Source organism: Sturnus vulgaris, chromosome 14, assembly GCF_052056855.1.
Source record: "Sturnus vulgaris isolate bStuVul1 chromosome 14, bStuVul1.hap1, whole genome shotgun sequence".
Lineage (NCBI taxonomy): Eukaryota > Metazoa > Chordata > Aves > Passeriformes > Sturnidae > Sturnus > Sturnus vulgaris.
The window spans coordinates 3,895,549-3,909,027 of record NC_142256.1 but is presented as its reverse complement, the minus strand read 5'-3'; the positions used below and the strand labels follow the sequence as shown (position 1 = coordinate 3,909,027).

Genomic DNA, 13,479 nt, shown 5'->3' with positions numbered 1-13,479 from the left:
CAGAGATCCCAGGAAAGTTTGGGAGCAGGGATGGGGATGCAGCTGGATCCATCATCAGGATGAACACAGAGATCCCAGGGAATTTTGGGATGCAGCTGAGTCCCTCGTGCTCCAGCTGGCTCAGGGGCAGGAGGGGCAGGCTCCTCTGGGCTTGTTCTGGATGCTGCCACAGCTCCAACACCTCTTGGATGATCCCTCAGGCCGGTGCAGCTCCCAGCCCCATTCCCAGCAGCTTTCCTGTCCTCCGGGCTCCCGTGGAACAGGATTGATGGGTTTTGGGTCACAGGGCAGGCTCTGCTGAGGGGAACATCGGAGCTGGAGCTGCAGGAGCTCTGCAGAGCCATCCCTGGCAGGATCAGTGCAGGGCTCTGCACGCTGTCCTGCACCTCTGCTCTTGTGGGATTTGCTTTAACTGGAGCTGATCCCTCCGGGGAGCAATCCCTGCCCTGCTCCATCCCCACAAACAGCACAGCAGAGGAGCAAAGCTCTGGCAGCTCTCCCGGAATGGTTCTCGGACAATTCCCACCCCACCCATGGCTCAGCACAATCCCCACTGCTCCCTGCAGCCTCCCCTCCATCCATAACCACCTTTATTCCCTGAGCAGGCAGGAAGGTGCCCACAGGTCCTTCCTGTCCCCTTTGGGACACAATCCTGGCAGTTCTGGGCTCCCACTGCCGACCTGGAAAGCCAGCAAGGCTCCTCCGGGCTGGAGGAGCTGGATGTGGAGTGACAGACGGACAGGAGTGACCTTTAAGGGGATGGCACTGAGTGTGCCCTGGGTTTGCCCAGCTCAGGGGGCCGTGCCAGGCATTCAGAGCTGTGGCAGGGACAAACAGCAGGCCCCTGGTCAGGGTGAGGAGAAACAAGTGGTCCCCAAGGAGCTGCCGGGCTTGCACAGGGCTTGTTTGCTCCATCGAGGTGGATGCTTGCAAAAACCTTCGTTTTAACCACTCTAATTTCCTCACTGGCAGGAGCGAAAAAAAAAAAAAAAAAAAAAAAAAAAAAAAGAAAGGCAGCAACGGCAATAAACCCTCAGCCTTATTTTCCAAGTGTCTTTTTGAACAAGGGTTAATCAACAGTAAAATTAAGAGGCCCCTGGAGGGAGCTACCAGCAACCCAGGCTGACTCACAGCCCCAAATTTACTGCAGCCAGAACTTCATTTGCATTTCCTCCCGCATGCAGAGAGGAGCAGGAACAGAAGAGGTTTGTAGGGAAAAGGGGTGGAGAGCAGGGAGGAAGGCGATGGTTTGGTTATAAAGAGCATGGGAGGAAGGAGAGGCAGCAGTGCAGCGCTCGGCGCAGGGATGGGCGGCAGCGCGGCTGGGTCGCTGCATTCCTGCATCGCGCTCCTGGGCATCGCCGCAGGTAGGCACCGCTCCTGGCATCCCGGCATCCCGGCATCCCGGCATCCTGGCACGGGACAGGGCTTGGGAAGAGCTTCCCCCTTTGCCGAGGGGGGCTAAAGGCGCTGTTTATCCGCGGGCTGCTCTGCCCTGGGCAAAGCTTTTCAACCCACACATCCCAGCGCCCGCTTCGGCCGCCAGCAAAATATTTGTGTTGGCTTCCAAGGGCTGGCCTGCAGTTTGGTGCTCCTTCCACGCTGGGTGGGAAGCGAGTCCAAACTTTTTTTTTTTTTCGTAGTCACCGTAGTAAATCATCTCGCTTTGGATGCGGTTTCCTTTTCCAGCCCTGCAGCTCTGTTTTCTGTGCTCTCTCCTCTTCACTTGCTCCTTCTCTGTGTTTCGTCTTCCCGGATTTTTTTTGGGCTGGTTTTCCATCAGGGCAAAGCTGGAGGGATCAGCTGCAGGGTGTTTGTGTCTGTCTGCCTTTTGCATAACTGGAATGGTGGATTTTTACCTTTAGCTGGCAATTTTCAGACTCTTCCATACATTCCCAGGATGGTTTGGGTTGGAAGGGACCTTAAATCCCGTCCACTTCCATCCCTGCCGTGGGCAGGGACACCTCCCACTGTCTCAGGTTGCTCCAAGCCCTGTTCAACCTGGCCTTGGTGGGATGGGGCATCCCCAGCCTCTCTGGGCAGCCTCAAATGATTCATTTCGAGCTTTTCCAAACCGGGCACCTCAAACGAAGCGAGACTTTGGGCACAAACCGAGCCACACTCAGCTCCTCAGGCTCCCTAAGCTGCAGATCTCACTTTGTTGTTTCCCCTCTATTCCCTGCCCCGTTCCACCCTGATCCTCTCGAGTTTTTGGGATGGTTTTACGAGCTCTTTGTGCTTCCCTCCTCTGTGTCCCACAGGGTCTCTCCTGCTGGCTGTGCACTTCTACAGCTCCCCCCGAGCTGCCCCCCTGATCCCCAGCACGGCCCTGGGGGTGCTGCTGCTGCTCCTCTCGGCTCTCCTGGCCTATGCAGGTAAGATCTGGGGCTGCCCAGACCCCCAAACCTCCCTCCCGTGGCTCTGCACACCCAGGTGTGCTTTGCCAGCAGGACACAAACCCTGCTGCAGCACCCATCCCTTCTCCCAGGGCTGTGTGTGCTCTCCAGAGAAGCTCTGGCTGCTCCTGGATCCCTGGAATGTCCAAGGTCGGGCTGGACAGAGCTTGGAGCAGCCTGGGATGGTGGAAAATGTCCCAGCCCGTGGCAGGGGTGGGATGGGATGAGCTTTGAGGTCTCTCCCAGCCCAAATCCATGGCTCTGTGTCAGCACAGCAATTTTTGTCCTCTATAGGCAAGAAGAGAAATCAATGTTTGTTTTAAACGAGTTCTCTACCAGGATCTCGGAGTTTTAACCCACTGAGCACACCATTTCTCTGCCAGGCTCTCTGAGAGTGCTTTCAGCACCCACGGGTTGACATGTCCATGGGTGAATGGCACCTACTCATCTCAGAGGAAACAATCCCTGCCTGGAACAAAAATTAACGCTGAATTATTTATTCTTTGCCACTCATAGCAATGAGAACACGAAATCACAGAATCGTTCCGGTTGGAAAAGACCTTAAAGATTGTCGAGTCAGCCATGGTCACCACTCAGCCATGTCCTCAGTGCCACATCCACGTGGCTTTTGGACACTTCCAGGGCTGGGAATTCCACCCCTGCCCTGGGCAGCTGTGCCAGGGCTGCACAACCCTTTCCATGAGACATTTTCCCTGATACTCAATCTGAACCTCCCCTGGTACAAATTGAAGCCATTTCCTCTCATCCTGTCGTTGTTCCCTGTGAGAAGAGCCCGAGCCCTCACTGCAATCTCATTCCAGGTAGTTGTAAAGTGTAATAAAATCCCCCTGAGCCTTTTTTTCTCCAGGATAAATCCATCACCAGGCAGGAGCCGTGCTGATCCTTGCTTTTTGGGGTTATTTTTCCAGTGCTCTAGGCACCAACTTGTTGGGTTATTTTCTTTAATGAGCCAAGCAGTTAATAGTTGTTATAAAGTTATTTATTGTAGAAGCACGTTAGTTTTAAAAGCAAAAAAATCACAGATGCTGAAGTTTATGTTTAGATTTGATGTAGGGCTCCACATAGAAGCAGAAGCTGCTCCTGGTGAAGCTCCTGTCTTCTTTTTGGGTGCTGATGATGGTGGTGAGAGAGCAGGAACCAAAGCAAAGCAAAAGCAAAAGCAATGGCAAAAAGCCAAAAAGCACCAGCTCTCCCCAATGTATGTTTTTATATAGAAACTTTCCAAAAAGTTAAGACACAAACTCGGACCATTACTTCTTAACTTCTTAGAATTTGAGTTTTTTAACACGACAGGTTATGTAAAAACTATGCATAGGGTCTACCTTGTTCTACCTGAAAAATATAAAAAGTATTTTTACTATAGCTTTATAATGTTTCAAACTGCTTATATATCTATTTCTATATATATTTTTATATATGATATATTTTTATATTATATATATTTATGTATTTATATATTTATATATATATATATATATATATATATATATTTATTATATTTAAAACTATTATGTTCTTGGAGCCTCCACGGACACACCAGTATCCAAGACTACATTTTTCAACTTTTACTAGAATTTGCACTTTTACTCAAGCATCAAAGACTTTTTACTCACTAAGAGCATTTAAAACTCCTTTTCCTTCCTTCCTTATTTGCTTGCTTACTTTAAAACTTAAACTTACACCTCTACTTTATGTGTGAGTGGCTTAACACATTTTAATCCATCTAAAGGTTTGAATTCGAACCTGATTTCTCTGATTTCTCTCTGAATGACTCTAAGCTCGCTTCCCACATGTGTGACACCTCATCCCTTTGTCCCCAGGGATCCGGAGGAACCTCGGGAATGGCTCCCTGCTGGTGCCCCTGTGCCTGACCCTGTCGTCCTTCTGGAGTGCCTATGGAGTGATTCTGATGCTGGCAGGGCAGGGGGTGCTGCCCACGCCAGGGGATGCCCGTGACGCCCTGGTGCCAGGCTTGGCCACCTTCACCCTGGCCCTGCTGCTGCTGGCCACGGTGGGCTTCCTCTGTGGAGAGCCCCTCCTGGCCCTGGTGGCTACTGCCCTGTCCCTGGCCAGTGGCCACGAGGTTGCCCTGCACTACAGCTCCTCGCTGGGCCCCTCGGCCGTGGCTTGTAGCCACCTCCTTGTCTGCTTGCTCGGGGGCTACTTTGCTCTGGGGAGGATCCTCGGCTTCCTGACCAAAGGGAGAGTCGCCCTCCCCGGCACGCAGAAGAAAGCCCAGGAGCGGGGCTGGGCCAGCACCGGCCACCCCTTTGTAGCCCCTGGGCTGCTCCTGAACGCGCTGTCGGCCAGTGTGTTCTGCTGCAGGCTCCTGGGGGTCACCCACAGCCTCTCCCTGGGCCACGTGCCCTGGCTGTGGGCCGCTGCCACCCACCAGCTTGGCACCTGTGTGCTGTGCTACCGAGCCATGGACGCGCTCATGGCCACGGCCTTCGGCTTCACCTCCATCCTCAAATTCGCCGGGGGCTACAGCCTGCTGCACCCCACCTGGCAGCCAGAGGAGCCAGCCCTCCCCACCCCGCTCCTGCTGGTCTTCTCCATTCTTTTCGCCGTCCTGGCTCTTTTTCTCTCCCTCCAGAGCCCCGTGGATGGGCTCTACTTGCTGCTTTTTGTCACCTACTGCATCGCCTTGGCTTGCAGCCCCAGGGGTTTTTTTGGGGGTGGCCCCCAAGGTGTGGCTGTGGCCATTTTCGTGGCCTCGGCCCTGGTGGCTCTGATTCACCTGTACAACGTGAGGGCAAAGGCCAAGATCCCGACAGGCAAGGGGGCAGTGAGGGCTCTCCTTGCTCGCAGCAGCCTCCTGAAGCTCCGGGAGGGGCCCGACCTCCACGCCCCCTACCTGGGCTACTCCAGGTATGCCGATGCAGAAATCCTCACCTACGCCTGCAGCGTCCTGGCTTCTTTTGCTCTGACAGCCACGGGAGACCCCCAGGCTCCCCTGGCCACCGTGGTCATCCCGTGGCTGGTGGTGGCTGGTGGCATCCTGAAGCTTCTCGGCGGCTCGGTGGCTTTTGCCCGGGGTAAAACCCTGGAGAGCAGCGCCTTCATCCTCTACGCTGTCATGTGGATCATCTGGGGGCTGGCACGGTTTGCTGGCCTCCATGGCACTTCCAGAAGCTTCCACGCAGCCGTGGGCATCGTTGCCTTCATGCTCTTCAACAGCTTCGTGGTTTTCTGCTCGCTCTTCCTCAGCACAGCCTGGTTCTTCTACTCCCTCACCTTCATGCTGGTGGCTGGCAGCTTCCTGCTGGATGCCATCCACGCCCTTCCTGCTGGATATGACATTGCTGCCAGCCTCATCTTCGGGCTGGTGAGCTTTTACTGCTTCCTGGCCGCCCTGGCCAGCAGCACCTTGGAGGGTTTTTGTTTGCCCATGGGGAAACCCGTGGTGCAGCTCAGCGGGGTCGGGGCAGGAGCCACCAAGTGCCCTCACCTGCCCGCCAGGAAAGCGTCCTCAGTCAAGAGAATTGCAGGTAAGGAGGGGAAAAAAAAACCAGAGGGTGGGATGTGGGGATGGAGGGTTTGTAGCAGAACACTGTTAAAAGGATATTATCCCAATCAGAGCATGGTTTGGGTGGGAAAGGACCTCAAAGCCCCTCTTGTTCCATGGGGACACCTTCACCCAGACCAGGTTGGTCCAAGCCCCGTCCAGCCTGGATGATGTGGGAACCTGGGTGATGTGGTGATGTTTTGGTAAAGTTTTGTTTTTAAGCCATCAGAGTGGTGGAAAGAGTTTTGATCCCCACTTTACCAGGAAAAAAAAATTATGTGGCCAGGCTGGAGAGGATCCAGAGAAAGGCCACAAAGATGATCCAAAGCCTGGGAAGCTCCCAAGTGAGGAAAGGCTGAGAGAGCTGAGCTTGTTCATCCTTGGGGAGCTGAGATTTAGGGGAGATCTTCTCACCATGTTTGGTATTTGAGGGAGGGCTGCAAAGGAGGAATAAACTCCTTTTTAATGAGGAATCCTGGAAAGGACAAGGGATAATCTGTCCAGGTTATTCCTGGGGAGAAAATCAGAATTCCTGGGCCAAGTTAGAGGGGTCAGGAGCTGAGTGGGGCAATGAATTCCCTGCTGAGTCTCCTGCATCATTTCCCTGTGTCCTCATCCAGTCTGAGAATCCTCCAAGGAATCCTCCAGGCTCTGCACGGAGAAATCAGAGCCAGTGTTTGGTCCTGAACACCAGAAATCCCCTTGGAGGAGTGCTGGGAAAATGCACTGCCAAAAATGGGGAGAGGAGAGGAGAGGAGAGGAGAGGAGAGGAGAGGAGAGGAGAGGAGAGGAGAGGAGAGGAGAGGAGAGGAGAGGAGAGGAGAGGAGAGGAGAGGAGAGGAGAGGAGAGGAGAGGAGAGGAGAGGAGAGGAGAGGAGAGGAGAGGAGAGGAGAGGAGAGGAGAGGAGAGGAGAGGAGAGGAGAGGAGAGGAGAGGAGAGGAGAGGAGAGGAGAGGAGAGGAGAGGAGAGGAGAGGAGAGGAGAGGAGAGGAGAGGAGAGGAGAGGAGAGGAGAGGAGAGGAGAGCAGCACACATCGTGTGGCAGCTCTGCCATGGGAATGACAGCCCTGTCACCTCCCTGTGCTAACAGATATCCTGAGGAATGGTGGCACCTGTGGCATCCCCACCGACACCGTGTACGTGCTGGTGGCCGCCTGCAGCCGGCCTGACGCCGTGGAGAAAGCTCACAGGTGAGTCCTGGCACCTGGGCTGGCCTCAGGAACCTTCCAGAACCAGAGCCAGAGCAGCTCAGCCTCGCTGGGGGGAAGATCCAGGTGAGGGAAGGAGGGAATTGAGCTGGAGTTGTGTCCTGGCACACTGAAGGTTGATGGAGCTGGGTAATTTGGACACCACCAGAAACCCAAACCGGCGGAAAATAGGGCAGGGGGTTGTTGTTCTTACCTGGAGGTTGTGAGAACTTTTTGTTCTTTTTTGTTGTCACGACAAAACCCCTCTGGTGACAACAGACTGTGAACTCTCCATATAACTCCTCAGGAGAGTGTAAGGAGTTTGGGGTATTTAGTCTATTGTGTGTTTTGAGGGGTTTTGGGTTGATGAGTTACTGTTATTATTTGTGTTGTAGTGTGTTGTTTTCATTTTTTTGGGGGAGTTTCTTGGTAGTGGCAGAGGTTTCTTAATTCCATTTATTTTGGAACCACACTGATTTGTAAAGTGTCTTTTTTTTGTATCTTGGTTAACGATTTGGTGTTTTCGTATTTTCTGTAGACTTTAGGTAATATTTTTGATATGTTTAAATTTTTTACACTTGAAACGTAATTTTTTGGTGAGTTTTGCTGCTAGATTTATGGGGAGCTGTTTTGTTGAGGAGTTATATGGAGAGTTGTGAGGAGCCCCTCGTATTGGTGGGGTTTCCAAGGGGAAATTGGGACCTTTGCCCATCACAAGAAATTAAAGCCTTGCTTTGGGAATGGACATTCCTGACTGGGAGCAGCCATGAATGTCCCTTCCCAGTCCTACTTTTACTCCAGACTGGTGACCTTGGGCAGAGCCTGCACACCTTCCCTTAGCTCTAGACCTCTCCAACAGTTTCTTTTCCTTGCAATTAAATTTCCAGCCTCCTTTTCCTCCCTCTTTCCCAGGTCCAAGCGCCAGGCTCAGGATCGCCCCATGTCCCTGTGGATTTCCAGCCTAAAGCAGCTGGAACCCGCCAAGCATTTGTTCACTCCCCTCCTCTGGGACTTCATGGAGGCTGCCTGGCCGTCCCCCATTAGCTTGGTCATTCCCAGAGGTGAGGAGATGCTGTTCATCCCGAGCTCTCTGGAGAGGTTTGGAATTCCCAAACCCTCGGCCCCGCGCGGCTCCGCGCGTTCCCTGGGGATGTTCCCTGGGGATGTTCCCTGGGGATGTTCCCTGGGGATGTTCCCGTCCCAGCCGTGGTGTTTGGGCTGCTCTGAAGCTCTGAGTGCTCTGGCTGTGGCTCTGCTCCGTGCAGGTGAGTGGGTGGATTTCCTGGGAATGAAGGACTCTGCCAAGTACGTCGGGACCCCCCAGAGCGTGGCCATCCGCATCCCCGACTGCTCTGTCACCACGCACCTCATCGACCTGGTGAGTCAGGGCACCTCACCTGAGCTCACCTGAGCCCTCCCCGAGAGGGGCTGGGGCCTGCAGGCACCTGGGAGGGGATTGATGGCACCAAAGAGGGGGAAAGGAGCAGCCACGTGTGAGGTTAAACCTCTGGGTGCTCCTGGGCACCCAATTTGTGGGGTTGTTGTTTTCTTCAATGAGCCAAGCAGCTCACAGTTACTATAAAGTTATTTATTACAGAAGCACATCAGTCTCCGAGGCAAAAGCAAAGCAAAGCATGGCAAAAAGCAAATGGCAAAAGGCACCAGCTCTCCCCAATGCATGTTTTTATATAGAAACTTCCCAACTAGCTAAGACACAAACTCAGATCACCACTTCTTAACCCATTAGAATTCTAGTTTTTTAGCACTCCAGGTTATGTATAAACTACATACATGGTCTGTCTTGTTCTATCTGAAAAATGCAAGCAATATTCTTAACTATAACTTTATTATGTCTGAAACTGTGTTCCTGGAGCCTCCAGGAAACACCAGTACCTAGGACTATGTTTTTCAACCTTCACTAGAACTCGAACTTCTACACTGGTATCTAAGAACTTTTAGTCACTAAAAGCATTAAAAACCCATTCTAATTACTTGCTTATTCATGCTAAAACCTAAACTTTCACCTCTGCCTTATGTGTGAGTGGCTTAACACACTTCAATCCATCCAAAGGCTTTAATTCAATCCTTGCACTCTGATTTCTCTCTGAAGAATTCTGAGAGACCCCTGACTCACTGACTCCAACAACCACCACGTCAGGAAATCAGGAGAATGCCCTCAACAGACACATTTTCATTTCCAGCATTGGAAAGCACAGACTTCTGTGAGGCCAGAATGACTTCAGAAGGTGCAGAAAGTGGCCACAGGAACCTTCAGGTGACCACCACAGGTGATACCCTGAGTGTTGTAGGTCTAGGCAAGGGCTGATGCTGGAAAGCAAGATTTCATTTCATGGCCATCATCACCAAACCCAAATTTGTCAGAGCTGGTAGCCCAAACCCAGTTTGGTGGGACTGTAGTTGTGAAGAAGGTTCCTCACCTGGGTGAGCCACACTGAGCTCTCTTCAGGGTCACAGGTGAAGTTCAGAGCTCGGGTCACCTGTTTGATCCCAAAAGGGCTGCTCAGAGCAGTGATTCCCATTTTTGTGTCTCCAGGTTGGCCCCATTGTGGTCACATCAGCCAACCCAACAGGTGAGGCTGACACCACCCACCACAACCAGGTGTACGCCAAGCTGGGAGACAAGGTAACCAAGGGGTGTGGGCATGGAAAGGTGCAACCCCTCTGCTTCCAGAAGGCAAACCAATAGATGGGATCAGGAATTTGGGAAAGCCTCTAATTAAAAAAAAATCTTGTGGATGCTCCTCATGCTGCCCCTCAAAGATTTTCAAACACAGATCTTGCTCTTAGGCAATGCTTGCTCTTAGGGCTTGGCAGTGAGAGTTGGTTCATATTCCAACACGGGATGATGGGAGCAACCAAAAATTCCTTCTTGCTTACAAGCAATCAAATCCTGGTGCCTGGATGTGCCAGGGCTCCAGAACTCAGGGATTCCCATTTAAGCCTGGCCTAAAACTGGTGCTGAGCTCCAAAACATTGCTGGCTTTTAGAGCTTTCATGGCAGTGCCATGGTCATGGCCTTTCATTGGTTCTGATCAGGAAAGGTTCTTCCCTCATCCAGAGGGTGCTGGGCACTGCCCAGGCTCCCCAGGGAATGGGCACAGCCCTGAAGCAGAGCTCCAGGAGAGTTTGGAAGGGTGGAATTGTTGGGATGTCCTGTGCAGAGCCAGGAGTTGGATTGATGGTGCCTGTGGATCCTTCCAGCTCAGGATAATTCCATGATTCGAAGATTTCACTGCTGAATTCCGAGGGTTTTACATTTTGTGTCACAAAAAGGCACAGCTTTAAACAAGGGGTGGCACAAATCTTCCACCTCTGACTCCTCCAAAATCAAAACTTCACATTTTCTTTGTGGATGGGACTTCCCCAGAGCTCCTCATCTGCTGCAAACCTGCACCCCACTGAGCTCTCCCTGTCCTTTCTTTGGGGCTCATTCATCCCAAATGCAGCCCTGGTGTCCCTGCAGTGGGGCAGGAAGGAGCAGCATTGCCTTGGGTGAGAATTATCTGCTGCTGAGAGGGAAAACTCTCCCCATTCCGAGGGGAACTCGGTGTGGAAATCTGCTGTTTGCAGGTGGATGCAGTTCTTTGTGGAGGGCCTTCTCCAGAGAACGTTGCCTCCACCGTGGTGGACTGCACCAAGATCGACAGCGGCAACATCGGATTCTTCCGCGTCGGCATCATCCCCAAGTCTCAGGTGAAATTCCACTTCCCATGGCATGGAAATCCGTGAAATTCCGTGGATTTCATTTCCATTCCCTCCCTCCACTGAATGAGTTTCAGCCTGGGCCTTCATAATTCAGTGAGGAGACAAAGGAGGCTGTGAATGCCTGGGGAGTTATCCCAGCCTGGTGTGAGGGACACGAGCAGAGCTCCTGTCCTCATCCTGCTCCAGAGCACCTCTGTGGGGCTGGGGAATGGGCAATTCCCCCCAAAAATGGGGCTGATTCATCCATGGAAAGGGCTCTGAGATCCAAGGTCATGGACCTCCGTGGATCTCCAAGTTCACCCATCCCAGAGACCTCTGAGCACAGAAATGATTTGTGCCATCCCAAAAATCCCAAGCCAGACACGTGAAAGAGGAGATCTTGTGGAAGGTGTCCCTGCCCATGGGGGACATTTAAAGGTCACTTCCAACCTTTAACAAAACCTCCCAATTTTTCTTTTGGTTATTTTATGATAAAACGATCATCAAATATGATTATTTGATTCTTTCAACAGCTGGAGAAGAAATGAGTGCTCTCCCCTAATTCCTGACCTACTCCCAGTTCTGTTTACTCGTTCCAGGTGCTGCAGATCCTGGAGCAGGTGCAGAAGAAACACCTGGTGGTGCCCACCAGTGCCACTTGTCCCACAAAAGGCTGGGAAGAGCTCCAGGCTCGTGGCCAGGCCGTGCACAACGGGGTGGGCAGAGCTGCCCTGGGCGAGCTGGATCCTGATTCCGAGCATCACACCCGGTTCTGAGTCCCACTGTGACATCGTCTGCTGGAAAAAAAACAAACGTGGAGAATGTGGAAAAAGCCATTTGGGCCAAATTGGGGAATGGGAGAGGCTGCCCAGCTGCAGGGGTGACTCATTTGTCTTTCTATGGACACTGCTCACACATCCCTGCAAACCACAGGAAAATTTTCCCTTAGGGACACTGCCAGCTCTCCCCGGAGATCAGTCACCACCAAAGCCTTTGGTGGCAGTCACAGAGCTCCATCCCTGCCACTGGGAGGGAATTCCTTGGATTTGGGGAATTCCAAGTTCCCCAAATTTGGAGGAGAAGCGGTGCAGAATTGCGTGGTGGGGGAGAAATATTACATGAAACTTGAATTACACAGAAAGCTTTAGGTGGGGAAAGACCTTCCCAACCCTTGAGCCCAGCCGTGGCCCCAGCAAGGTGTGCCAAGGTGTGTCCCCGTGTCCCCAGGTGCCACACCACGTGGGAAAGGAGGAGGGGAGAGGTGTCCAGGTGCTTTGCTGTTGGATCCAACGGGCTTGGCAAAGCCTGGCTGGGAGCTGGGGGTGTCTCCTGCTGTGTTTTCCTCAGAATCCCCCACATCTGACCCCCCCCCGGGAGGTGATTCCTCTGCTGGGAGAGCCCAACACTCCAAAGAAATGCCAGACCCGAGGTGTGAGGTGTCACTCCTGCACTTCACACTCGGTGTCAGGGTGGAATTCCCATTTGGATGACCCCAATATTACATCCTTCAAGGTGCTGGAGCTTTAGGGAAGACCCTCCCTTCCCATGGCAGGAATTTCAGGAGCCCAATCTCTGTGTGCTTGAGGATGCCAGGAGCTGCTCTCTTGCCTTCCACCCCAACCCTTCCCAGCTCATGGCACATTTCCTCCAGAGTGCAAATTCCATAGGACCAGAGGAAGGAATTCCAGCCGTTCCAGGCACTCATTTGTCTTCTCCAGGGGCACAAGTTCTCTGCAAACTCTGAAATTTCTCCTGAAACACAGGCAAGGAGCTGGAGATGTGCTCAGCCAGGACCTTACTGGGCCATGGTGGGATGGCTCCTGGACTGGAGCAATGGGAGGACCTGGACATTTTAGGAAGGACAAGGCAGTGTGGAGTGGTGGCTGCTGGCCAGGAGCAGTTGGGAAGGAGTCTCAAACCCTCCTGAGGAGTTTTTTGGTTTTTTTTTTTGCAAACTCTGCAGTTGTGGCTCGTTCCAGCTCCAAAAACTGCTGATCTTATTCTTACCTGACTCAGGTGCAAGGTGCTGATCAAACTCCAGCTGAAACCAATCCACTGGTCATTGATTTCACCTGAAGTTGTGCTGGAATTTAAAGATAAAAGTGGTGCAGTCAGAGGAGCTCTGGCAAAAATGGGGTCTCCTCAACTCGTCCTCACAGAGCTGGCTCTCTATCTCTCTTCCTGCAGAGAAAATTCCAGAGAATTCATTATATTCAGTAGTTCTGCTGGTCTACTTCCTCCTCTATCTCCTTGGAGTTTATCAAAACTGGTTTTTAGAAAGCAATAAAATGTTTTCCATAAACAGATCTCAACCCAGGGCTGTGCCATTGTGGGGTGATGGTTTCTGGGTGTTTGGGGTTTTCCTGGCCATGCAGGATCTCAGGAGGGAATCGAATTGTGACACTCCCAGGGTGGGGAAGAGGAGGGAGGGAGAAGAAAACTCCTCACAGCAGTTCCTGGTACCAGCTCAAAGAAAACCAGGGCTGAATTTCACCCCTTAATCATTAAAAATACCCCATAAACACCAAAATCTGAGGGAATGTGGTAAAAACTGGGAATTTGGGGAGGTGCTGAGACATCACAAAGCCTTTTGGTGAGGGAAAACTGCCCTGGCTTAAATATACCAGGGGTGCTGCTGCCCTGTGCTGCAAATAATGATTTT

General features: G+C 52.2%; 1 protein-coding gene across 1 annotated transcript; it reads left to right on the top strand.

Annotated features, from left to right (window-relative positions):
* Positions 1-1,306: 1,306 nt before the first annotated feature.
* LOC106863407 (uncharacterized) lies at positions 1,307-13,121 on the top strand. The gene is made up of 9 exons (XM_088173475.1): positions 1,307-1,367; positions 2,262-2,375; positions 4,238-5,908; positions 7,016-7,115; positions 8,025-8,173; positions 8,378-8,490; positions 9,667-9,756; positions 10,704-10,826; positions 11,417-13,121. The coding sequence occupies exons 1-9, from the start codon at positions 1,307-1,309 to the stop codon at positions 11,591-11,593; spliced, it is 2,598 nt and encodes an 865-aa protein (XP_088029601.1). The 3' UTR covers positions 11,594-13,121.
* Positions 13,122-13,479: the final 358 nt, after the last annotated feature.

Coding starts and splice junctions, on each gene's coding strand:
- LOC106863407 (XM_088173475.1), top strand. CDS start 1,307: ATGGGCGGCAGCGCGGCTGGGTCGCTGCATTCCTGCATCGCGCTCCTG. Junction 2,376..4,237: donor GGCTCTCCTGGCCTATGCAG/GTAAGATCTGGG, acceptor CTTTGTCCCCAG/GGATCCGGAGGAACCTCGGG. Junction 7,116..8,024: donor GCCGTGGAGAAAGCTCACAG/GTGAGTCCTGGC, acceptor CCTCTTTCCCAG/GTCCAAGCGCCAGGCTCAGG.